Below are 23,302 nucleotides of genomic sequence, written 5' to 3'. Positions count from 1 at the left end.
CTTTGGATTTCAAATATTGTGGCCACGAGCATCCCTGAAGAGACATGTATTGTCGAAAGGCGCATCTGGTGCCGGAAAATTGGTACCGTTAATGTTATTAAGAAAGTCAACCTTAACATTAGTGTAAGGGTTGTCTTTTTAATTTAAAAGTGTAATATTCATACATACATTGAAATAAGAACTAAATTATTTTAAATCGGATTTCTTTCGTTTTAAACAATATTTACAACAGGTTTAAATGAACATCTTTAAATACATGGCGAAATAGCTTTCACTCTATTTGTGATGGTGGACGGGATGTTAGAAAATGTAACTATACATCCTCTTGGTCGTATTGAGGTCCCTGCATTATATGGCCCAAGGGGTCATAACTTAACTTTGTTATTGCAATGTCCCGTGTTATAGGGGAAATATAATCTGCATTGATGTCGCGGTGGTCAATATGCGAAAGTTAAAATAACAAAAATATCTAACTCCAAGGAAATTTCAAAACGAAAAGTCCCTTAACAAATGGTAAAATCAAAAGCTTAAATAAATCAAACGATTGGACAATAACTGTCATATTCCTGACTTGGTAAAGGCTTTTCCTTATGTTGAAAATAGTGAATTTAACCTGGTTATATAGTTAGCTGCTAAACCTTTCACTCGTATAACAGTCGCATTATATTCCATAATATTAACAATATTGTGTGAACAAAAAAAAGACATCATATTAGTAGGTAAAAATGTCAAAAAAAAGAGAAAAACCCGCTAACATTGTGTTACAATCTTAATCACGAAAAAACAAACAAATATGTCAACAAAGAAAAACGAAATGACACATATAAGCAAAAATTATAGACAAGAAAATGACCATAGGACGTATAAGTACCGAGTCACGTCAAATGGATCTCTAACGTATAACACAAGAACTTAACTTATATATATTTTACTCGTTCTGTCTATATTATCAAATTCATATTTTAACAGTGGATTCATTAAATATTTAAATAAGTTAAAAAAAATCAACAACTCGGTTACTGTCTTTTATTTTAAAATCTACAAATTATCAAAATACGAGGGAACAGCCCATTGTGACAAAAACCTGTAAAAAAACGGGTCTTCTCATGTGTAATAATGTAAAAAAAATAAATTACAGAAAACAGATTTATTTGGCTTCTTTCTTGTGAACATGAAAAAACGTGCAACACTTTGCCTTGGTTTGTTATAAATGCTCTATAATAAGTAAACAACTGCTAGAGTAAAATCTGTATTTTCATAAGCATTATCATTATTGATTCTTTACATATGCTTATTTGTAAAAAAAATAAATATTAACATATTCTTTATTGACCGTAACCTGGTTTAATAAAGTATCGTTATACAGGTTGCAGTTCATTTGAAGATTTATTTTGATATTCTCATCCGTGACTATACAGTAAAATAATAACTATTTAAAATTTCCTTTTGTTTCAAACTAAATTCCTTTCGTAAATTATTCGCTCAGTTAATTGTATTGTTAAGAACAATTTTTGAACAATTATATTGAACAGTACATTTTCAGTCAATATAGGTAAATTTAAGTTGATAGTTGACAGTGGATTTTTTCGGTTAGCCCTTTAGATTGAATATGCGTCAATTTGCCTTCCTAGAAATAGTAAGTAAAAGATATTAAATACATGAACATTGATTAGGCTACAATAACGAATATTGTTATTCTTTTTGAGTTATTAATGTGTTCACTATTTTTTTTCAGGAGTCCTAAATAATTAAAGGGAGATATAACTATGTTAAGCAGGACTTCATTAGAGGAGAATGACTCCCATGGTGTCGGGTCTTCGGCAAGTTTTCGTCAAGGAATGGATAGTTTACTCGAAGACTCATCTCAAGCGCAGTCTAGAGGGGAGACTGAAGATGAATTTGACACTGAAAAATATAAACAGACAAATGCTGAAAAAACTGCAAAGAGTGAAAAGTCAGATATAAATCTAAAAACCTCTACTCAATCCCTGAAGAAGCTTGGCTCAAAATTGAGTACATCTATGTCGGACGACTTTGATATGGAAATGTATAAAACTGCCAGAGGAAATCTGACCTCTAGACAGAAGAAGACATCCGTTATTGGAAATTATCCTGACAGTAAACAGTCTACCAAGACAGATAATATGGTGAAGGCTAGTTATAGACTTACAGAAGACGTGCTAGATCCTGACAAAAGTGGAGAACCATGGGTAAATACTTCACGAGAACATAAATCTGTTAGTGTCGTCTGCTCGACGCACGATGATGCACCTGTTATCATGCACTGCAAGACATGCGATCGTCTTGTTTGTGATGAATGTATCACATCAACACACAAACCGCATGACCTCGTAGAGATTCGGAAACAAGGTCTACAAGATAAACTCATCTTAACAGAAAAACTTCCAGACGTCAGAACACGCGCTATTCCGTCATTGAAAAAGAACGTGGATGCGTTAGGTCATGCAAAAGCAAAATGCACTGAGGAATTTGATAGCATGATTGAGCAAATCAAACATAGGTCATCCGTTTTAATAATGGCTATTGAAACGGCAAGGGATCGTTTGATAAGCAGATGTTCTTCTGACATGGATGCTAGCCATGCATTTCTTAATAAGCTGGAAGATAAACTTTCAACAGGCTTAGTAAGTATTGAAGCCTCGGCTAATTCTTCCGATGAGGCACTCTTAATGGACAGAGATCCTCCGATCGTACATGAAAGAATTAAACTGCAATGGCTTCTTGACAAATATCGAAGAAGCCATCCTCAAATAACCTATCCAAAATTTCAGAACGGAACTGCACCAAGGGAGGAGGCTACTCTTGAAAAAATGATAGGGTATTTTGATGGTATGTTGAAATGCGAAGCAAAAGATCAACTACACAAGATTATGCTAAACGTAACACCACTCGGATCACTGAAACCAATGTATGTAAAAACAGTCTCATACATGCACAAAGTAAGAAGCGCATGTGCGGCAGGTGACGATAAAATCTGTATTATTCCTGTAATTCCCTTGACGTCACTAGACATCATGACGTCAGATGGTGTATCAGTATTGACTCAAGTTCCCCATACACGTATATATGATATCACGAGAACAATGGATAGCCATTTTTTAGTTTCGGATCCTCGTAGTAGAAAAATCATGAGAATAACAGAGCACGGAGTCGTTGTCAAATGGACAAATGTAAATGGAATACCAAGAGGTCTGCACGCTTGCAAAAATGGAGATATTCTGGTTTGCATTGTCGATAGCGTAGCATTTTCACACTTTCGTCATTCAAAGCGCTATATTATTCGGATGAACGAGAATTTCAAAATCATTGAGACCTATGGCCAAAAAGAACATATATTTAACATACCAGACCGTATATTCGAAAACATCAATGGTGATATCTGCATCATTGATAGAACTGGTGGTTTGGATAGCAGGCTTGTTGTTATGGATTGTCATGGCGGTGTACGTTTTGAGTATCCAGGTGAAGGAAGTTTTGATGGGTCGTATGGTGATGGATATATACCAGTGAAGCGACAAGCATTCAGCGATGTTTGCTGTGATGGTTACGCCAACATTTACCTTTCAGATGAAAGGAACAATGAAATCATTGTTCTAGATCCAGATGGGGCGGAGCAAAAGGGTGTTGATGAGATCTTCACGAAAAAAAGGGATAAAGCTGAAACGAACATGGTTGCACCACACAGAATAGTGATAGACACAAATGGAAGACTGTGGGTCATTCAGAGACGAAAAATCGCTCTATTTGCATTGTATAATTATTAGAACTAATTTGTAAAGTTCAAATGAATATTTATATATATATATAAAAGTCTATAAAAACGACCAACCAGCAAATTTACTATGTACCGGATCGTCTAGAATAGGCGATACTATGCAGCTAAGGAAAAAATTATATCAGTCTAAAGATTTGCACAACGTTTGATTGTTAAAACTTGTGACACTTGAAGAAGGCCATTTGTTGAGCCGAAATATTTGTCAACACGATTTAATAACAACATTTTCGTATTATAACATCTTATATCAGTACCGTTGTGCAAATCTTTAGACTAATATATATATTTCACCTGATATCACAATTGGTATATATTCAATGAAATAAATCACTATCTTAGTCATAGAGATATCTAACAAATACGGTCTACATGATGTGATTAGAAAGTGCATGAAATGTAGATTTACGTGATTAAATATATTTCGTAAATGAATGAACAAATACAAAAAAAAGAAAAATAAGGCTTCGTAGAAAGATTTTGTATTCGTGGTTTTGTTCGTTTAGGAATACGACATCCATTGAAACTTATTTGTTATAAAATGAGCAACACGACGGGTGCCACATGTGAGGCAGGATCTGCTTTCCCTTCCGGAGAACCTGAGATTACCCCTAGTTTTTGTTGGGGTTCGTGTTGTTTATTCTTTGGTTTTCTATGTTGTGTCATGTGTACTATTGTTTGTCTGTTTGTCTGTTTGTCTTTTTCATTTTTAGCCATGGCGTTGTCAGTTTATTTTCGATTTATGAGTTTGACTGTCCCTCTGGTATCTTTTGTCCCTCTTTTATCATAGGCCAATATAAAAAAGAAGATGTGGTATGATTCCCAATGAGACAACTATCCACAAAGACCAAACTGACACAGACATTAACAAGTATAGGTCACCGTACGGCCTGATCTGATACATATTTATATCAACAATACTTTACAATATTTATATACATAATAAAATTGAGAAGGGAATATGTCAAAGAGACAACAACCCGACTAAAGAGCAGAACACAGTCGAATACCACCAATGTGTCTTCAACACCACTAGAAAATCATGTGGAAGCAGGCTTCAGCTGGTCCCTAACCCAAATGTGTACTAGTTCAGTGAAAATATACGTCATACTAAACTCCCAAACATTGAATTGAACTAAAATAATTAATAAAAAAGCACACAAGACTGATATAGGCTCATCACTTGGGACAGGCTCAAAAATGAGGTGGAGTGTAACATTTTTTTGTGAGATCTCAATCCTCCTCTATACATCTATGAAATGTATAAAAAAAAATCACAAAGCAATACTCACAGTAAAACTCAGTTTAAAAGAAGTCCGAGACTGATATCAGAATGGGTTACAAAAGAAACTAATCAAAATGAGAATGATATATAAATTAACAAGGGACTATGAGCAGTCACTAAATGCCAGCTCTAGACCTAATTAAGCTGATTAGAGGACTGTGTCTTCATCAAAAGAAAATCAATCACAATCCCTCTCGTTAGGGTTTTGTTTTATACCACCACAAAATATATGAAATGAAATTAACCCGTAGCATGCAAACAACTGGTTTTAGAATAGAAGTTCAAAATTCCAATGAGTGAATCAATACTAGTACCAAAATATGCCGTCTTTAGTGACCTAACAACAGTATTGTAACTATATCCTTTCTTCATAAGTTTTTTTAAAGGTTTGGTTAGTTTTTTAGATGAATGCTGACGTTGTTGTGCTTTTAAAAAATATATATATATAATAAAAGAATGGATGTGAAATGCCTGATCGCATAAGATTTCTGCATGTTGGTTTATATTTAAGAATGATGTCCTTGTACCGATGATAAATTTTAGTAAATGTGTTGACTAGTTCGAGATAACGGAAACACTGACGTAATACTTTTCAGTAAAACATAGATTTCTCTCGTTCAAATAAAGTACATTGTAACATACACGAGCGAATAGAACAAGTTTAGATATATAAACACTGTAATAATATGACAAGCGAACGTCACAATAAAAAAAATGAATAATTAACAATAGAAAATGAAAAATCTTCTCTTTAATCACAAACTTTGGTATTTAGATTTCCGTTAAAGATATAGTCTAGTGTTAGATTAAAACTGTATTTAAGTCAGTCCAGCAATATAAATCTCTTTAGTATACATACCGAAATTGATTTTTTAAGAGCCAGTAGAATATCCAAATATCTAAAAGTGTTATACAATTTTTGTATCAAATGTTGTTTCATTGGGTCTTTGCTGATTTTAGTTATAAATTTCAACTCATAACAATACAGAAACAAGTCTGCTATAAGGGGTATACAGTTAGTCCACAAATAGAATTCGAATTTCAGATTACTTGACGATACACGGAATCTCCGTAGCGAATAAAAATGTTATCTGGTAAAAATAGTTATTTTGTTTGTTGTTACTAATTTAGTTAAAAGTAAAATAACAAAAATACTGAACTCAATGTAAAATTCAAATCGGAATGTCGCTTATCAAAAGGCAAAATCAAAACAACTGAAATGGTGGATTATCAATTTACTGTTGTATCTAGCACAAAGTATTTCATGCACATTTATTTTTTTTTTTCATTTATACGAATAATCGAAATCTATCAATTGACAACGAGTTTATTGAAAATACATAAAATGTCGTATAATATTTAGTGGTGGAAAGACAAAAATGTAATAAAGATAAAATTACAGCCAATTGTATATCAAAATAAAATCCTCTTCTTCCTAATCATTAGGAGTGCCCCAAACATCAAATCCCAGATCCGTGCATGATGTTGATGTCCGTGCCTTTAACACTAAAACTATGGTATCGTCAGAGAACAACATTGTACTGTCTGTTGTATCTCACTATATGAATGATAGTTTTACATTGTACTGTCGGTTGTATCTCCCTATATGAATGATAGTTTTACATTGTACTGTCGGTTGTATCTCCCTATATGAATGATAGTTTTACATTGTACTGTCGGTTGTATCTCCCTATATGAATGATAGTTTTACATTGTACTGTCGGTTGTATCTCCCTATATGAATGATAGTTTTACATTGTACTGTCGGTTGTTTCTCCCTATATGAATGATAGTTTTACATTGTACTGTCGGTTGTATCTCCCTATATGAATGATAGTTTTACATTGTACTGTCGGTTGTATCTCCCTATATGAATGATAGTTTTACATTGTACTGTCGTTCGGTTGTTTCTCCCTATATGAATGATAGTTTTACATTGTACTGTCGGTTGTATCTCCCTATATGAATGAGTTTTACATTGTACTGTCGGTTGTATCTCCCTATATGAATGATAGTTTTACATTGTACTGTCGGTTGTTTCTCCCTATATGAATGATAGTTTTACATTGTACTGTCGGTTGTATCTCCCTATATGAATGATAGTTTTACATTGTACTGTCGGTTGTATCTCCCTATATGAATGATAGTTTTACATTGTACTGTCGGTTGTATCTCCCTATATGAATGATAGTTTTACATTGTACTGTCGGTTGTATCTCCCTATATGAATGATAGTTTTACATTGTACTGTCGGTTGTATCTCCCTATATGAATGATAGTTTTACATTGTACTGTCGGTTGTTTCTCCCTATATGAATGATAGTTTTACATTGTACTGTATGGCAAGCCGTTCTCGTCAAAACTATGTCTAAACCCTTTTTTCGAAAACAAATACACACTGAGAATTAAAAACCTAAAATAACACACTGAGAAATCGAAATTACACACTGAGATTTAAAAAAATAAAAAACTCACACTGAGAATTCAAAAATACACATTGAGATTTTAAAAAGACACACTGAGATGAAATAAATTGAAAAACACACACTGAGAATTGTTAATTACACACTGAGATTTCCAAAAATACGCACTGAGATTAATATGCAAATTACTAATGAATATTCATGAGATGAATAATTCAACAGATTTATATCTTGATCTCAAGAACTCTTGTCATTACATGTATAATGAAATGCGATTCCTTCAACCAACATTCGTAATAAATTTCAAGACTTAACATCGCTCATATTCATAAGTGTGTTGCCTATAATTCAGATCATTACTACCAGTAATTAAACATGTGTCCCTTTTCAAAGTCTTCCAACTGTTTCCCTGATTTCGCTAGTTAATCTTTTATATTTTTGTTACGTTTATATGCTATAATAGACACTTGAGTAAAAATTTCACTGCATTCTTTTGCAGATTGTTCCAATGTTTTCTTATAATTTTAATAAAGTTTTTCACCATTTGGTTATATTTTGTAATAAGATGAAGTGGGTATTTTTCTTGTTCTTGTATTTGTGAAGTTTGTTTTATTCATAATTTGGAACCAAATCGAAGGACTAACGAGTTTTGTCCCCTTGTTGTTTTAAGCTTGTAATAGATTCAGATTAAGTATGCTAATAAGATATGTGCGCATAAAAAGTGCGCACAAATCTCAGTGTGTAATTTTAAATTCTCAGTGTGTAATTTTAAATTCTCAGTGTGTAATTTCAAATTCTCAGTGTGTGTTTTCAGTTTATTCATTCTCAGTGTGTCTTTTTGAAATCTCAGTGTGTAATTTTCAATTCTCAGTGTGTAATTTTCAATTCTCAGTGTGCGTTTTTCATTTTTGTAATCTAAGTGCGTCTTTATGAAATCTCAGTGTGTAATTTTTAATTCTCAGTGTGTAATTTTCAATTCTCAGTGTGTAATTTTCAATTCTCAGTGTGTAATTCTCAATTCTCAGTGTGCGTTTTGAAGTTTTTAAATCTCAGTGTGTAAATTTTTCCGAAAAATGGTTTAAACATAGTTTTGACGAGAACGGCTTGCCATAGTACTGTCGGTTGTATCCCCTATATGAATGATAGTTTTACATTGTACTGTCGGTTGTATCTCCCTATATGAATGATAGTTTTACATTGTACTGTCGGTTGTTTCTCCCTATATGAATGATAGTTTTACATTGTACAACTGTAGTAGTAAGGAAATGACAAGAGAAAGCAGTTGGCTAAATAAAGAAAGCCAATTGAGGTATAATGATTTTACATAAAGTCGTGATATATATTCACCATTCTTGATAAAAACTGCACTTGACACCAAAAGTTGACGACAAGACCTCCTATTATCAAGGTCAATATTACATGAAACATAAAAAAATAAAAGTTAATTTAATAGAACAATGCCGAGTTTAAAATTTAAAAGTTTATAAACAAAGAGTCATTTAAGACTACCCTTTTGAAAAAGTTTTGTTTGATATTGTGGTTTCTATATAGATTATCTAATATAGAAGGAATACACATGATATGGGACACGTTTGAAATTTAAACTTTACATTTTCCGTTACATTTCATTAACTCTTTTGTTTTAATTAAAAAAAACTTTCCTTAAGGTGTCTATTTTTGTCTTTTGTGTCACTTTTTTATTGCTTCTAATTACACTTTTGTACATAATTAGTGTTTCTTGATTATTAGTTCTTGAAGTTATCGACAAGGCATAACAAAATGGATAGAATGAGCGTAAGTTATTCATTTTACTCTCAATCATTTTGAATTATGTTTTAAACGGTGTAGCTGTATTGAGTTTCAAAACATATGGCCATGAGGGTCAGCGCAGTCAAAGTTTTTTGCATGCAAAAAATAAATATCTCAAAAAAGTATAACATAATGTTAGAATATGTATTTACTGGCATTGATACTTTCGTGTAAACTTGCACAACAGGTGCCTGTGGTGTCAAACATTTACTATGTTTACAATTAATATTGCCGATTATTCAAACTAAGTTCGGTATTATCAAAGACTGAATGCTGATGTTTTCTTGTTGAAAAAAGTTTACAAATATAGTAAAACTCAAGCAAAAGCACCACACAATTCATTTGCAGGCATGATCATATTAAAAAAGAAGTGTCACTAAATGTGTGTGTTAGACTTTGTAGATATGATGAAAAAATAAGGATTTTAGAGCTTGTTTGATTTATATTTATCTATATTTCACATGGCTATAAAAGGGGAGGTTTGGCATGCCACAAAACCAGGTTCAACCCGCCATTTTTTTCTTTAAAAATGTCCTGTACCAAGTCAGGAATATGGCCATTGTTATATTATAGTTCGTTTCCGTGTGTGTTACATGTTAACGTTGCGTCGTTTGTGTTCTCTTATTTTTTAGTGTAAATTCACATTGCGATAAGACGTGTCACGGTACTTGTCTATCCCAAATGCATGTATTTAGTTTTGATGTTATATTTGTTATTATCGTGGGATTTTGTCTGTGGCTTGGTCCGTTTCTGTGTGTGTTACATTGTAGTTTGTTTCGTTGTTCTCCTCTTATATTTAATGCTTTTCACTCAGTTTTAGTTTGTTACCCCGATTTTGTTTTTTGTCCATGGATTTATGAGTTTGAACAGCGGTATACTACTGTTGCCTTTATTTGATTGTTTATTTTTTGTACTAGTATTTTTATGTATATATACTTGTATTCTGATTGATATTATTCCTTTCTGTTAAAGATACTAACAATAACCAAAGATATCCCAAGCAATGTCAAAATCAAAGATGGAAAAGTAATTTGCACCGAACATGGACAACAGGAGGTTGGGATGTACTGTAAAAAATGTGGGGTTCTGGTATGTACCGGGTGTATTGAATTCCGCCATAGATCGCATGAGATAGTAAGTGTTAAAAGTCAGGCAGTTGAAGATAGAAAGTTGTTGCTGAGAACAATTCCTGGACTGAAACAAACGTTTATTCCTAGTTTAAAGGATAATCTCAAATCTATTAAAGAATCAAGAGATTCTACCAAGGCAGAATTTTCTAAGCTTATAGAACAGATCAATTCAAGAAGCCTGGAACTAATTAAAGAAATTCACAAAGTACGCGATCGTATGATTCAAGAATGTAAAGCTAATCAAGAGAAGACAACTACATTTCTTAACGAAACCGAGTCTAAAACATTAAATGGAATCAGCACACTAGAAAAATCAATGAAATATTGTGAAGAACTTCTAAGACAGGAGCGTGCTGATCGAAATGCTGAAATAATTTTAGAAAGAATAGATCTTGACTCAAATCTTGATGAATTTCCAAATAAAAGCCCGAAATTAGGTTATCCAAATTTTCATCCAGGACTTAATGATGAAAATGTCTTAAAACACATGTTTGGTGGATTCCGGGGCCAATTCAAACGAGATTTTGATGCTGTAATTCCGTATACAAAATTAACAGCAATTACAAAAAAGCTCAAACCAAACATAGTTGCAGCATTCAAATACAAAACCGACATACGTGCAATGTGTATCGTAGACGTAAACACAGCTTGGTTAGTACCAATAAGTCAATATAACGAATTGGTCAAAGTTGATCGATCTGGGAGAGAGTTAGAACGGCGAAGTACAGGATTTCAGGTTTACGATTTCACTCTTACTAAAAATCAAGATATTCTAGCAACAAACTCGGAGAATAAATCGTTAATACAATTAACAGACGATGGAGGACATAAGGAAGTTGCAGACCTTCCTCTTCGCCCACGAGGTTTGAGCGCGTGTAAGAATGGAGATCTGCTGCTATGTTTGTGTGATGCAGTTGATTTTCCTATTCATAAAGAAGGAAAACGCCAGGTTGTACGAATGGATAAAAAATATAAAATAAAATTGACGATTGAATCGTACGACGGACATAAGTCGTTCACTCTGCCCGACCGAGTTAGTGAAAATACCAATGGTGATATTTGCGTAATAGATCGTACAGGAGGAGGAAACAGTCATCTTTGCGTCTTTTCAAGCCATGGAAAGTTTCTCTTTTCATATCCAGATGTAGAACTAGAACTACAAGAGCAAATAATTCCAGCAAAGATCCAAAAGAAGCATTCGTTCCGAGATGTCTGCTGCGATTCGTTAGGAAATATTATCATTTCCGACGAGAAATACAACGAGATTGTAGTTTTAACTAAACATGGCGGCAAAAAATGTCTGCTTACTCATCGTCTGCAACGCACCGGAGGACTAAACATAAATCCTCATTTCTATCGACCATCATGTTTAGGTTTAGACGGTGATGGTAAATTATGGGTGTTACAAAAACAAGGAATAACGGTTGTAGATTTATACAGTCAATGGATGCCAGGTTACTCAAGACAACCACTGACATCGAATACCCCACGTTAGAAGTAGTTTGTTTCATTTCACTGTAGAATATTTTTTAATGAATGGATGATCAACCATGATGACTAGTCACTATAGAAACCTTCTTTGTAAATGTTTTCATTAAATTACACTTGTGTTCTGCTGTGTTTTGTTTGTTTTTCTTTTTGTGTTTTTGTTTTTCAAGTATCCATTATTAATTAGATCTTGGTTTATGTTGATTGTAGTTACTATAAATAATGACTGCATTTTGATAAAGATAAACTCATCATAGATACCAGGATTAAATAGATTATAATGGCTATAAATGGCACTCAGGTGTCCTTTGTTCTGTGATATAGATACAATGGATAAGCGTTGATTCTTGAAAAAAAAAACATGAGCCCGGAGGGCGAATGGTTTGTTTTTCATAAATCAACGCTTATCCATTGTATCTATAACTAACTATTGTGTTAAGCATCGGTCACACCTTAACGGATAGGCTCGAACGGATACCTAACGGATAACTTTTTTCAATCCGTTCATGTCCGTTAGAAGTCCGTTCTTATCCGTTAGACGTCCGTCCGTACGTTTTATCCGTCGACGTCCGTTCTGTCCGGTGGAAAATTTTGAGCATGTTCAAAACTTTGAACGGACGTCCAACGGATGAAATGTCCGTTGAACGTCCGTTTCGTTTCCGTTTTGTACGTTACTCGTCCGTTTCGTTTCCGTTTTGTATCCGTTACTTGTCCGTTATACATCCGTCGGAGGTCTGGTAGACAAATTCAGCAACGGACTTCTAACGGACGTTTAACGGATAGAACGAATGTTGAACGAATGGGAAACGGACGTATAACGGACGTATAACGGATAAAACGGATGATGAACGGATCTGAAACGGATAAATGCATATTGAAAAATTTCGCGTTAGGAAGTATAGATTATCGGGTTTTCTACACATTGATATCGTAAAATATCAGCCGCGAGCCACAATGTGAACCCTTTAGGAGAGCGAGTGCAGCGAACGAGCTAAAAGTTTCACATTATGTAGATTTGCTGATATTTTACGATATCTATAAGAAGAAAACCCGATTTTCTTTTTATCGTTCTATTACTGGTCTTCTCCCTCTTCCTCCTGGCTTGGGACAGGTACATACATACATAATGTGACAGTTTTACGCTTGACGAAAGCAAGCTTGATAATGTCTCTTCTCGCATTGTGACATGGTTGATAATTTTTCCTTTCACATTGTAACTTCGCTGATAATGTCTGGTCTCGTTTTGAAGCCTTGATACGAGAAATCAAGGATCCATAGAGCAGGGTGATATAGGCGTAGGGAAGGACGATAATGCCAATTATTGGTATGTCAGATTACTTGAGGTCAATGAATTGTTATTATTCATAATCGATCTTAGAGTTTTTACTATCAAGAAGCTCTTATTCAGGCCAGACACTGCCCTTTGGTGTCATTTTGAAGAACAAACCAAAACCAATATTCAGAAACATTTTGAATATCTTTGTGCTTTACATGTATTATCATTGTCGCCTCTAATTTTTCCGTATATCTTGTTCATCCGTTTTATCCGGTACGTTTCCGTTAGGTGTCCGTTTTATGCGGTACTCGTCCGTTGGACGTACGTTCGACATCCGTTCTGTCCGGTACGTTTCCGTTTCTCGTACGTTGCATATCCGGTGTGTGTCTGTCCGTTATGCATTCGTTACGTGTCCGTTTTATCTGGTCAGTACATCAACAGACTCCCAACGGATAAAATGTTTGTCATCGGACAACTTTTATTTTCATCCGTTAGGCGTCCGTTCGTGCTATCCGGTAAGGTGTGACCGAGGCTTTAATATCTTTTCAAAATTAAAGCCCATTCTTAATTAGAAGGTATTGTAAGTGAGTTTAAATAACCATGTTATCGTGACAAACGACGCATTACAATAAATCATATATCACAATTAAATGGTTAAAACAATACAAATATAACACAACACGTCAGCCCTTAAAGATCTTCTTTTATCAGGCATCTTAATATTATCTGACAAAATGAGAAACATTCGATCTTATTTCTAATAAAATTGAGAATAAAAATGGGGAATCATGTCAAAACTTGACAAAGAACATATATATAGTATATATATAAAGCATGTGTCCGAACTTTTTAACAGGAAATCTTATTCTGGGCACATCACGATTTTCTAGCATAGGAATTTGCGAATAAACAGATGAAATAATACTATATCAATTTATAAAACAAAAATGGACACTTAGAATGTAAACATTTTCGTTTCAAACATGTGGAATAGCCAACAATGATCCAATAATAAACGGCCTAACTCGCTTGTATTACACAAAATATCCACAATAACTTACAAAACAAGAAACAATAACAGCAAAACTAGAGAAAGGGGACAGCAAAAGTTCTAACTATGAGCTTAACCATGAAACATCGCGGCTACCAACTCATCTACTGCCTATTATTGTATATATAAAGGTAAAATCCCTGTGTGTCCGTTGTACCGATGTATCTCATATATTCATTTATATATTTAAATTAGACAACGAAACCTATTAGTAGCCGAGAGAAAGATAAACCGAATTCCATTGGAACAATGGATCTTCCTCCACGATGCTAATTTCCAACTTTGGCGAGCTCTGCACTACATTGGATACGGGCAACTGTGTGTCTGTTCGTTGGAAAAGGTCCCCAAAATGGTCTTATCGCACGATAACCATTAGCGATGAGCCGATTTGGTACAGTTCTTGCTAAAAGGCTTCTGTATGGTCATCACTCTCTTTTTAGGATTGTAATGTTTGCAATGGGTTTGCTTCTGACCAATCTTCATTATGCTTGATTTTTCCTAGCAGGTGTTATAATAGGGGGTCTTTTTGATCTCGGAAGGTCTTTAACATCGTTTGTTGCCTGAATTGTATTCTCAAAACGACTTATAGTAGAATGGTGATGACAACAATACGTGCAATTGTCACAGCGACATACCTGCTCCTCTCATGCTGATTATCTGCCATCTTGCTACAGTTTTTGAGTTCTGGATGACCAATTACAAGGTGTCAATCACATTACTTTATAAACTTGGTTATTAAAGTGTTGTAACTAATGGGGATATAAACTTTACATTGTCTTATCGGGGCCTATTATAGCTGACTATGCGGTATGGGCTTTGCTCATTGTTGAAGGCCGTACGGTGACCTATAGTTGTTAATGTCTGTGTCGTTTTTGGTCTTTTGTGGATAGTTGTCTCATTGGCAGTCATACCACATCTTCCTTTTTATATATAAAAATCTGTTTTGTTGTTTACGAGTACAGTAGCTGCAGGTGCAGATAAGAACTTATCGAGTGGATATTTATTGTTTAAACTCAGGTGATATTTAAATAATGTTTAACTCGTTCTATTTCAACAAATTATTTCACACAAAGATAAAAAGTGTTTTTTTAATTTTAATTTTAATTTGGTGTTTCGATACTTTTTTCCATGTGTATACGTTACTAATTTTGTGCTTTTGTTTACTAACTTAACGCTGTACCACTACTGGAATACGGTCATCCGTTCAGGAGTCAACATATTGGCACATATTATAATGCATAGACATTTAGAAAGTTACCAATTGATATGCATAATCGTCAAAACAATTGATAGATAGCATTCATACAGAATTAAAGACTAAAAGTAGCCAACGTGTTTTGGGGGTGTTTTTTTACTCCAAATTTGTCGCCTTTTACCCCTGTTGTTCAACCTTATAGATCCTATCTTCTAATTATATATTAGTTGTTAAAAGTCCAGAATATGCGTGAAAAAAATGTCACTGGACATTAAGCAAGCGACAATAAATCATTCATTTAAATCTGTGAATTCCGTATTCACGATTGCAAAATAATGTAGTATAAAAAGTTGATATATGTTTTTTTTTTTTTATTTTACCATACCTAAAGGAAAAAGATGTTCAATTGACAATATTGGAGCAAGAAATGCTTACCATACCACAACGTATGAATTCGTTTCCAATTTTCGTGCATGAGTTTTGTGTTTCTTAATTTGTAACGGTCTGTTTGCTATTTGGTGGACATTTGTCTTTTCGTTTGTTTTTTACCATGGTATTGCCTGTTTTCTCATCTTACGATTTAGATTGCTCTTAGTTATTTTTCACAAACAAACATAAATTGGTGACAAAACAATAATTTGAAAGTGACGACAAAGAAAGATATCAAGAGAGCAAGATAAGTTTCCATACTGGCATTATCCAGGAGAATCAAATGTTTATTAAAAAAACGCCTATCCAAAGGTTTTTGAAGTATGGCATGTTTGTAACATGTCTAATGGTCTTATAGTGTTTTGAACTTTACAGATAAATCTCATTAAGTTAATCCTGTTGTATAATTAAATCATGTGTTATCCTTATTCTATATTTGCACATTGAGTACAGCGTAAGCTGATAATGTGAAGATATTGTTTATTCAAATCATGGAAAAAATCAGTAGAATTGCAAATAGAATAGAAAAACAGATGTAATCCTTTTTAAATTGCATGATGTATGAAAAGTGACAATTAAGTGACAACTGTTTGGTCGAATCGAGGATTTGTACGGGGTAGGACCCAGGATTCGAGGAAAATGGGGCATGATTTCTTATGTCGACATGCCTGTATTTTTTTAAGAATACAAATCAAAAACTAAAACCTTCCCCTGCATAACTATCCAAAGTTTTCCAGTTCTGTCCAGAACTATTCTCGACGGAGCAACTAAGTTGATTCCCTTCCTCTTCAAAACTTTTGAAAATCGGACGATTTCATATCCGTCACTGTTTAGCACAATGATGTCATTGTTCTTCTCGTCTGCCACGAAAATGTTAGAAAATGAGTCACAACAAACATCGCTCAATGAAACTTTCTTTGGCTTGGTGGTTGCCGTGAAGTCGTAATCTGGTGATTCGTGGGGATAAACGAATTTGAGGGTCCCATCTTTGTTAAGAACAAACAATCGACTGCTCCCGCCTCCTATTCTGTCGATTACGCAAATGTCACCATTATCATTCTGAACGACGCGATCGGGAAGCGTATATTCAACATTGTTTAAATCATCGCTATTTACAATATTCAATTTTTCATCCATGCGAACTATTTTCCTTTTACCTCTTTGTGTTTTGAAATCAATAGTGTCACAAAGACACATTAAGACTTCGCCATTTTTGCAAACGTGAATTCCGCGCGGAATAGATCTTAATTCTTTCTTTTCAGTTACGCTTCCATCTAGTCTAAATTTAAGTATAGTCTTATTGTCAGCGTCTGTTCCAATGAATTCATTTCCAATTGATTGTGACATGTCGTAAATACGGTGATCAGACATTTCCGTTTCCCGCGATTGTCCATTTGCCGCCATTGTAATAAGAAGTCTCTGTCTAGTCACCGGAACCATTAACATGGTATCGCTTTTAACTGTACTTGCCGAGCGAATATCGTACTTCAGTGGCAGAGCAGCTACTAAATAAGGTTTCATTCTCCACGATGAAAATGGCTTTGCTTTAAGCAACGCTTTGGACAGTAATTCATCTCTAGTTTTCAAATGAAGACCACCGCTGAATACACCTATCATCTTGTCTATTGAATTATCATATGAACTTCCTGATACGAATTCTGGAATTTCGATTTGCGCATGACGCTTTTTGTATTCTCGGATATCCCAGTTAAGTTGAAGTCTTGTTTGTATTAATGCCGCACCTTTAGCGTTGCCAGATTTGACAACCTCTTCTGCAGATGCCAGTGATAGCTCAAGTGCTTTTATTCCACTTGTCATTTTCTCTTCTAAATCAGATAAGAATATTCTAGCTCTTTCTTGGTCTTTTCGGCAACTCTGTAACATCTGATCACGTGACTTCTCTATCATTTTAATTAGCTCAGTCGTTCGTGTCATTATTTTGTTCATGAGCTGTTCCAAATCTTTAGCGGACTGTTCTTTAGTTTGACCTATGCTCTTAATATGTTCCTTTAGTCCCGGCATCGTACTGTTTTTGACCAGTGGAATCTGTTGAGACAGCTGTATTTTGTCTTCCAAACTTTGCTTGTTCAATGATTCTAGATCGTGCGGTTTATGGGAATTTTTAATACACTCGTCACAAACCAGTTGGTCACATGTTTTACAGAACATGACAACGGGCGTATCGTTGTGTTCTTGGCAGACGACATCTCCTCCTTTCTTTCTTTGGACGCTGTTTAGGAATTTTCGTTCTTTGGAGCTCATATCAAACGTCCCTTGAAAACCTTCAATGAAATATGTGTATAGTGGTCAAATATATAACCATTACAATTAACTGTGTAAATATTGTGAATTATACAATTCATTCATTTGACTATATTTAGGCATTTGCATTCCCATTTCCCAATTTCAATTCCCAATTTTATTTGCAATGTACCCTTATGTCATTGTCAATGCAACTGGGTCGATTAATCAATGCTAGTAAGAATAAAAAATTCAAATGTTTTTGAAAATATTCTACGCTGTGCAATATTGCAATTTTCGTAGTCTTGAAACAGAAATGAAAAGTCTTTTGTCTATATATCTTTCAAACAGAGACAACAACAACTGATACTAATGACAAAATATTAATAATTCACGTCTTACGCGGAATCATTACACACAGAGGAAGACATATTGTCTCACCTTTTGTTTGGAAAACAAATTTACTAAACATTTACAGCCACTCATTACTTATTTACCCTTTTACGTAATCTTGACAGCATTCAAAGCTGTGACGTCTCCGTGTAAAATTACTTTTTTTTTATCAAATCAAATACTGTACAATAATAGATATTCCCTCTCTTTACAATAAAAAATATTTCTCTCTTTTGAGGGTTGACAGTTTCGGAAATTAATCTTTAAAATTTGTCTCATAGCTCCTGCCAATTAAGTATCAATGAAACTCAATTTTAGTACCCAACATAGTTGAGTTTCTCCAAGATTTTTTTTATCTTGTAAATCAATTTGATGGAAAACTATGTATGTATAGTAAATGGATAGCTGTTACGGTATAAATTAAAAGTATCTTAAATTAAGTCTTTGAAAATAAACAGAAGCAAGGATCATTTGACCATCCCGGGTATAGTTAGCTCATAAAAAAACACGACAAATGTAATATTATGTTCACAAAACATTGGTGAAATGGAGAAATGTTAAACATACCTTATTTAAAAACAGAACATTTAACATTCGTATGTCCCTGTATCTTATATACAATGGTAATACAGACAAAACATTATCTACAAACAATCTTTATATTCTTATAGTTGACTGAATATTAATTAAGATGTTATAATGACCGAAATATACACCTATTGTTCTATTAGATACAGATTATGTCCTTTGTCGTACCTTACATGTTAATAAATCAAGTACTATATCGATAGGTTCAACTTAAAACATAATGTATCTGGCTGTGTGGTAAAAAGTTCCTTTTAATCGGGACTTATTAACCCAAAAACAAAGAAAATACTTAATGAAGTCACTCCGCAAAAAAGCTTCAATATATTCTAGATGTGTTTTTATCGATATAGATTCAGTGATAATATTGTGCTATGACGTCAAACAATTCCATTTTTATGTCAGAAAAAAATGTCTCAAATCATAAAATATTTCGTTCTACGTATGAGAAATACTGTTCCTATGTTCCAGCAAATCTTATTCTCATTTTTAAGGGTTTAACAACTTTTTTAAAGAAAAACTTATGAATACAATAAGCAGATATGGGGTATATCATCCACAGTTAATCAGACAGAAACCGAACGACAAAACAAAGTAAACAGAAATGCTTTTCAAGAGTCCAGTGTCTTTTTTCAATTGGAGCTGCATCGCTCACCTGGCATTTTTCTCAAAAATAAATTGATACAATGTAAAGATCATGAGTGAAGAATTAAAACGATGTTGACCAAATCTGTCTCGCTGATAATTTTGGTGGATCAAGTTTCCGTATATCCAGTCATTTTATTTATTGAAAGAGGAAAACACAAATGAAACTGGTTAAGATTCTGACATCGCGTGAATTATTTACAAAAAAAATACTCTTAAAATGTGTCAGTTGACTATTTTCGTCATAAACCTTATCTCGCTATCTGCTATTGTGTCTGCATTAATCACGCAACAAGTGAGGAAAATAATCCCACGAACAATAACTACTACACAGATTTGATTAGATATTTCAACCATGTTGACTTCATTGCTTTTTTCTTTGCTGCTTTCAGTTTTTCTATCTTTATTATAGCTTCTGCATAAAATGCGAAAAAAAATATTGGAACTCGTTTTTAAGGGCAATAACTCCTATTATGAATCTTCAACCATGAAGATACATTTAAATCGTACTTAATTGAATGTGTCTGCTGACAACAGAAATGTTCTCTAAGTTTCAGCAGAAATATTCTCTTAGTTTCAGCAGAAATATTCTATAAGTTTGAGCAGAAATCTTCTCTATGTTTCAGCAGAAATGTTATCTAAGTTTCAGCAGAAATGCTAGAAGTGTTAGTTTCATCAGAAATGTTCTCTAAGTTTCACAGAAATGTTCTCTAAGTTTCAGCAGAAATATTTTCGAAGTTTAAGCAAAACAAAACGCAGAAAAATTCTTAAAATCGTGTAAAAAGGCAATGATTCCTATGAAGGGTAATTAACGATTTGGCAGTCTTAATCTAGTAACTCTTTTAATATTTAAAGTTGTGCTATATAACCTTACAGTCTCCAAGGGGATAACAAAAAAAAATATCTTAAAACTGATATTTCAGAAGCAATGACTCAAAAATAAAAAAATCATGTAACATATATCTTTACTTTATTATCACTTTTCTCTGTTTAGTTCTATTTTTACTGCTTTAGTGTTTGAAAAATAAGCAAAACCTACATTTTATCCCTTTAGTCTATTTTTATATTTTTGATGATAGATACCCCATCCGCACTATCACTTTCTATGTTCAATGAACCGTAAAATGGGGGGAATCTCTAATTTGGCATTAAAATCATAAAGATCATATCATACGGAACACGTGTACTAAGTTACAAGTTGATTGGACTTCAACTAAATCAAAAACTACCTCGACCAAAAACTTTAACCTGGAACGGGACAGACGAACGAACGGACGGACGGACGTACAGGCCTGAACATAATGGCCATAAATGGGACATAAAAGGAACTCAATCAAAATTTAAGGAGTTGCTGAATCATTATTTAGGTTCAACAATATAGTAATTTAAAGCAAATTTCGATGAGCCCTATATTGGGGGGGGGGGGGGGGGGGGGGGGGGTCGGAGAGGTCATAATCCCGAAATCCTGGGCTTAAAAACATGAAACCGCTTCCTATATTAATTAAACACCATGACGTCAAGGGTATAGGGTACTAAGTTCTCCTTGTGTATATATATACCCTGGTGGTGATGAAATATGGATGATATTCAAAAATAAATGAAAAATACACTGACTTTCAACCAATAAAAATCCAGCATATAGAACAAATATTTGTATGCCCCACCTACGATAGTAGAGGGGCATTATGTTTTCTGGTCTGTGGCTCCGTTCGTTCGTTCGTCCGTCCGTCCGTTCGTTCGTCCGTCCGTTCGTTCGTTCGTTCGTCCGACTTCAGGTTAAATTTTTTGGTCAAGGTAGTTTTTGATGAAGCTGAAGTCCAATCAACTTGAAACTTAGTACACTTGTTGCTTATGATATGATCTTTCTAATTTTAAAGCCAAATTAGACTTTTGACCCCAATTTCACGGTCCACTGAACATAGAAAATGAAAGTGGGAGTTTCAGGTTAAGTTTTTGGTGTAGGTAGTTTTTCATGAAGCTGAAGTCCAATCAACTTGAAACTTATTACACTTGTTGCTTATGATATGATCTTTCTAATTTTAAAGCCCAATTACACTTTTGACCCCAATTTCACGGTCCACTGAACATAGAAAATGAAAGTGGGAGTTTCAGGTTAAAGTTTTTGGTGTAGGTAGTTTTTCATGAAGCTGAAGTCCAATCAACTTGAAACTTAGTACACTAGTTGCTTACGATATGATCTTTCTAATTTTAAAGCCCAATAACACTTTTGACACCAATTTCACGGTCCACTGAACATAGAAAATGAAAATGGGAGTTTCAGGTTAAAGTTTTTGGTCAAGGTAGTTTTTGATGAAGCTGAAGTCCAATCAAATTGAAACTTAGTACACTTGTTGCTTATGATATGATCTTTCTAATTTTAAAGCCTAATTACACTTTTGATCCCAATTTCATGGTCCACTGAACATACAAAATGAAAGTGGGAGTTTCAGGTTAAAGTTTTTGGTCATGGTAGTTTTTGATGAAGTTGAAGTACAATCAACTTCAAACTTAGTACACACATTCCCTATGATATGATCTTTCTAATTTAATTGCAAAATTATATTTTTCATCCCAATTTCACGGTCCACTGAACATAGAAAATGATGATGGGAGTGGGGCATCCGTGTACTATGGACAAATTCTTGTTTTAAACTACTTTAAGAGTTCCTGTGCCAAAATCACTGCCTAAAGATATAAGCAAACTGTACTGATTGATAACTTAGTCTTTAATAGATAATGATTTTTTATTATTAGTTGTTATTAGCTTTGAACTAGCTATCAGTAACTGTGAGTACTCTCAGATCTGTTTTTATTGTCTTTTTTTTATGGGATGTACAAGTACCCATCCACATCTATTCTGTATTTTGTTAGATGTATTTCTATTAGTATTCATCTGATGAGTTAAGGCTTTTTCCACTGAATGATTTTTATAGTTTGTTTTTATGTTTTACTGTTACCACACTTTTCAAAATTAAGGGGGGGGGGGGGCTACCAACATGTTAAACCCAGCCACATTCAGTATTTATATGCCTGTCCCAAGTAAAGAGCTTGTAATTCTGAGGTTGTCGTTTGTTTCTGTGTTACATATTTGTTTTTGGTTCATTATTTTGTCCATATATTGGGCTGTTAGTTTTCTTGATTGAATTTTTCAACATTTGTCACTTTGGGGCCTTTTATAGCTGATGAAATGACTCAAGCATGACAAAAAGGTTTTTAACAAAAGAATAATTTTATGAGGCTGATTGTTGCAACTGATCCACTTCCAGTTACTTCTTATTGTTGTTATCAGGTGAGATTGACCTTTGACCCTAATATATAAGAGATATCATCATACAAGGTAGACAAAATTGTCTGTTAGATAAATCTTGGAATCAAGAAGTTGGTCTGCAGTTCTAAAAGACCTATGGATAATTGTTTCAGATAATGTTAGCCTTAGTTTGCTATACCCTTTGTTTTCAGAGTTTATTATAATTTTGGTTTTGTTTTAGAGTATAGTTTTTTTTTCATGGGTAATGTCATGGTCATGGTGAAATAGATAGATTTGTATCTTAAACAATTT

General features: G+C 33.9%; 3 protein-coding genes across 3 annotated transcripts; 2 read left to right on the top strand and 1 right to left on the bottom strand.

The window, feature by feature from the left end:
• The first annotated feature begins 1,554 nt into the window (after positions 1 to 1,554).
• LOC139511296 (uncharacterized) lies at positions 1,555 to 3,884 on the top strand. The gene is made up of 2 exons (XM_071297918.1): positions 1,555 to 1,636; positions 1,736 to 3,884. The coding sequence occupies exon 2, from the start codon at positions 1,767 to 1,769 to the stop codon at positions 3,783 to 3,785; it is 2,019 nt and encodes a 672-aa protein (XP_071154019.1). The 5' UTR covers positions 1,555 to 1,636; positions 1,736 to 1,766; the 3' UTR covers positions 3,786 to 3,884.
• A 5,314-nt stretch (positions 3,885 to 9,198) lies between these two features.
• LOC139511295 (uncharacterized) lies at positions 9,199 to 12,060 on the top strand. Its single transcript, XM_071297917.1, has 2 exons — positions 9,199 to 9,295; positions 10,283 to 12,060. The coding sequence occupies exons 1-2, from the start codon at positions 9,281 to 9,283 to the stop codon at positions 11,933 to 11,935; spliced, it is 1,668 nt and encodes a 555-aa protein (XP_071154018.1). The 5' UTR covers positions 9,199 to 9,280; the 3' UTR covers positions 11,936 to 12,060.
• A 4,053-nt stretch (positions 12,061 to 16,113) lies between these two features.
• On the bottom strand, positions 16,114 to 19,178 carry LOC139511294 (uncharacterized). The gene is made up of 2 exons (XM_071297916.1): positions 19,081 to 19,178; positions 16,114 to 18,161 (listed from the first exon to the last, which is right to left on the bottom strand). Exon 2 carries the CDS (start codon positions 18,139 to 18,141, stop codon positions 16,558 to 16,560), a length of 1,584 nt encoding a protein of 527 aa, XP_071154017.1. The 5' UTR covers positions 18,142 to 18,161; positions 19,081 to 19,178; the 3' UTR covers positions 16,114 to 16,557.
• Between the last annotated feature and the right edge of the window lie 4,124 nt (positions 19,179 to 23,302).

This window comes from Mytilus edulis, chromosome 2 (genome assembly GCF_963676685.1).
Source record: "Mytilus edulis chromosome 2, xbMytEdul2.2, whole genome shotgun sequence".
Lineage (NCBI taxonomy): Eukaryota > Metazoa > Mollusca > Bivalvia > Mytilida > Mytilidae > Mytilus > Mytilus edulis.
The sequence above is the reverse complement of the archived record's forward strand: the minus strand, read 5'-3'. Positions and strand labels throughout refer to the sequence as shown.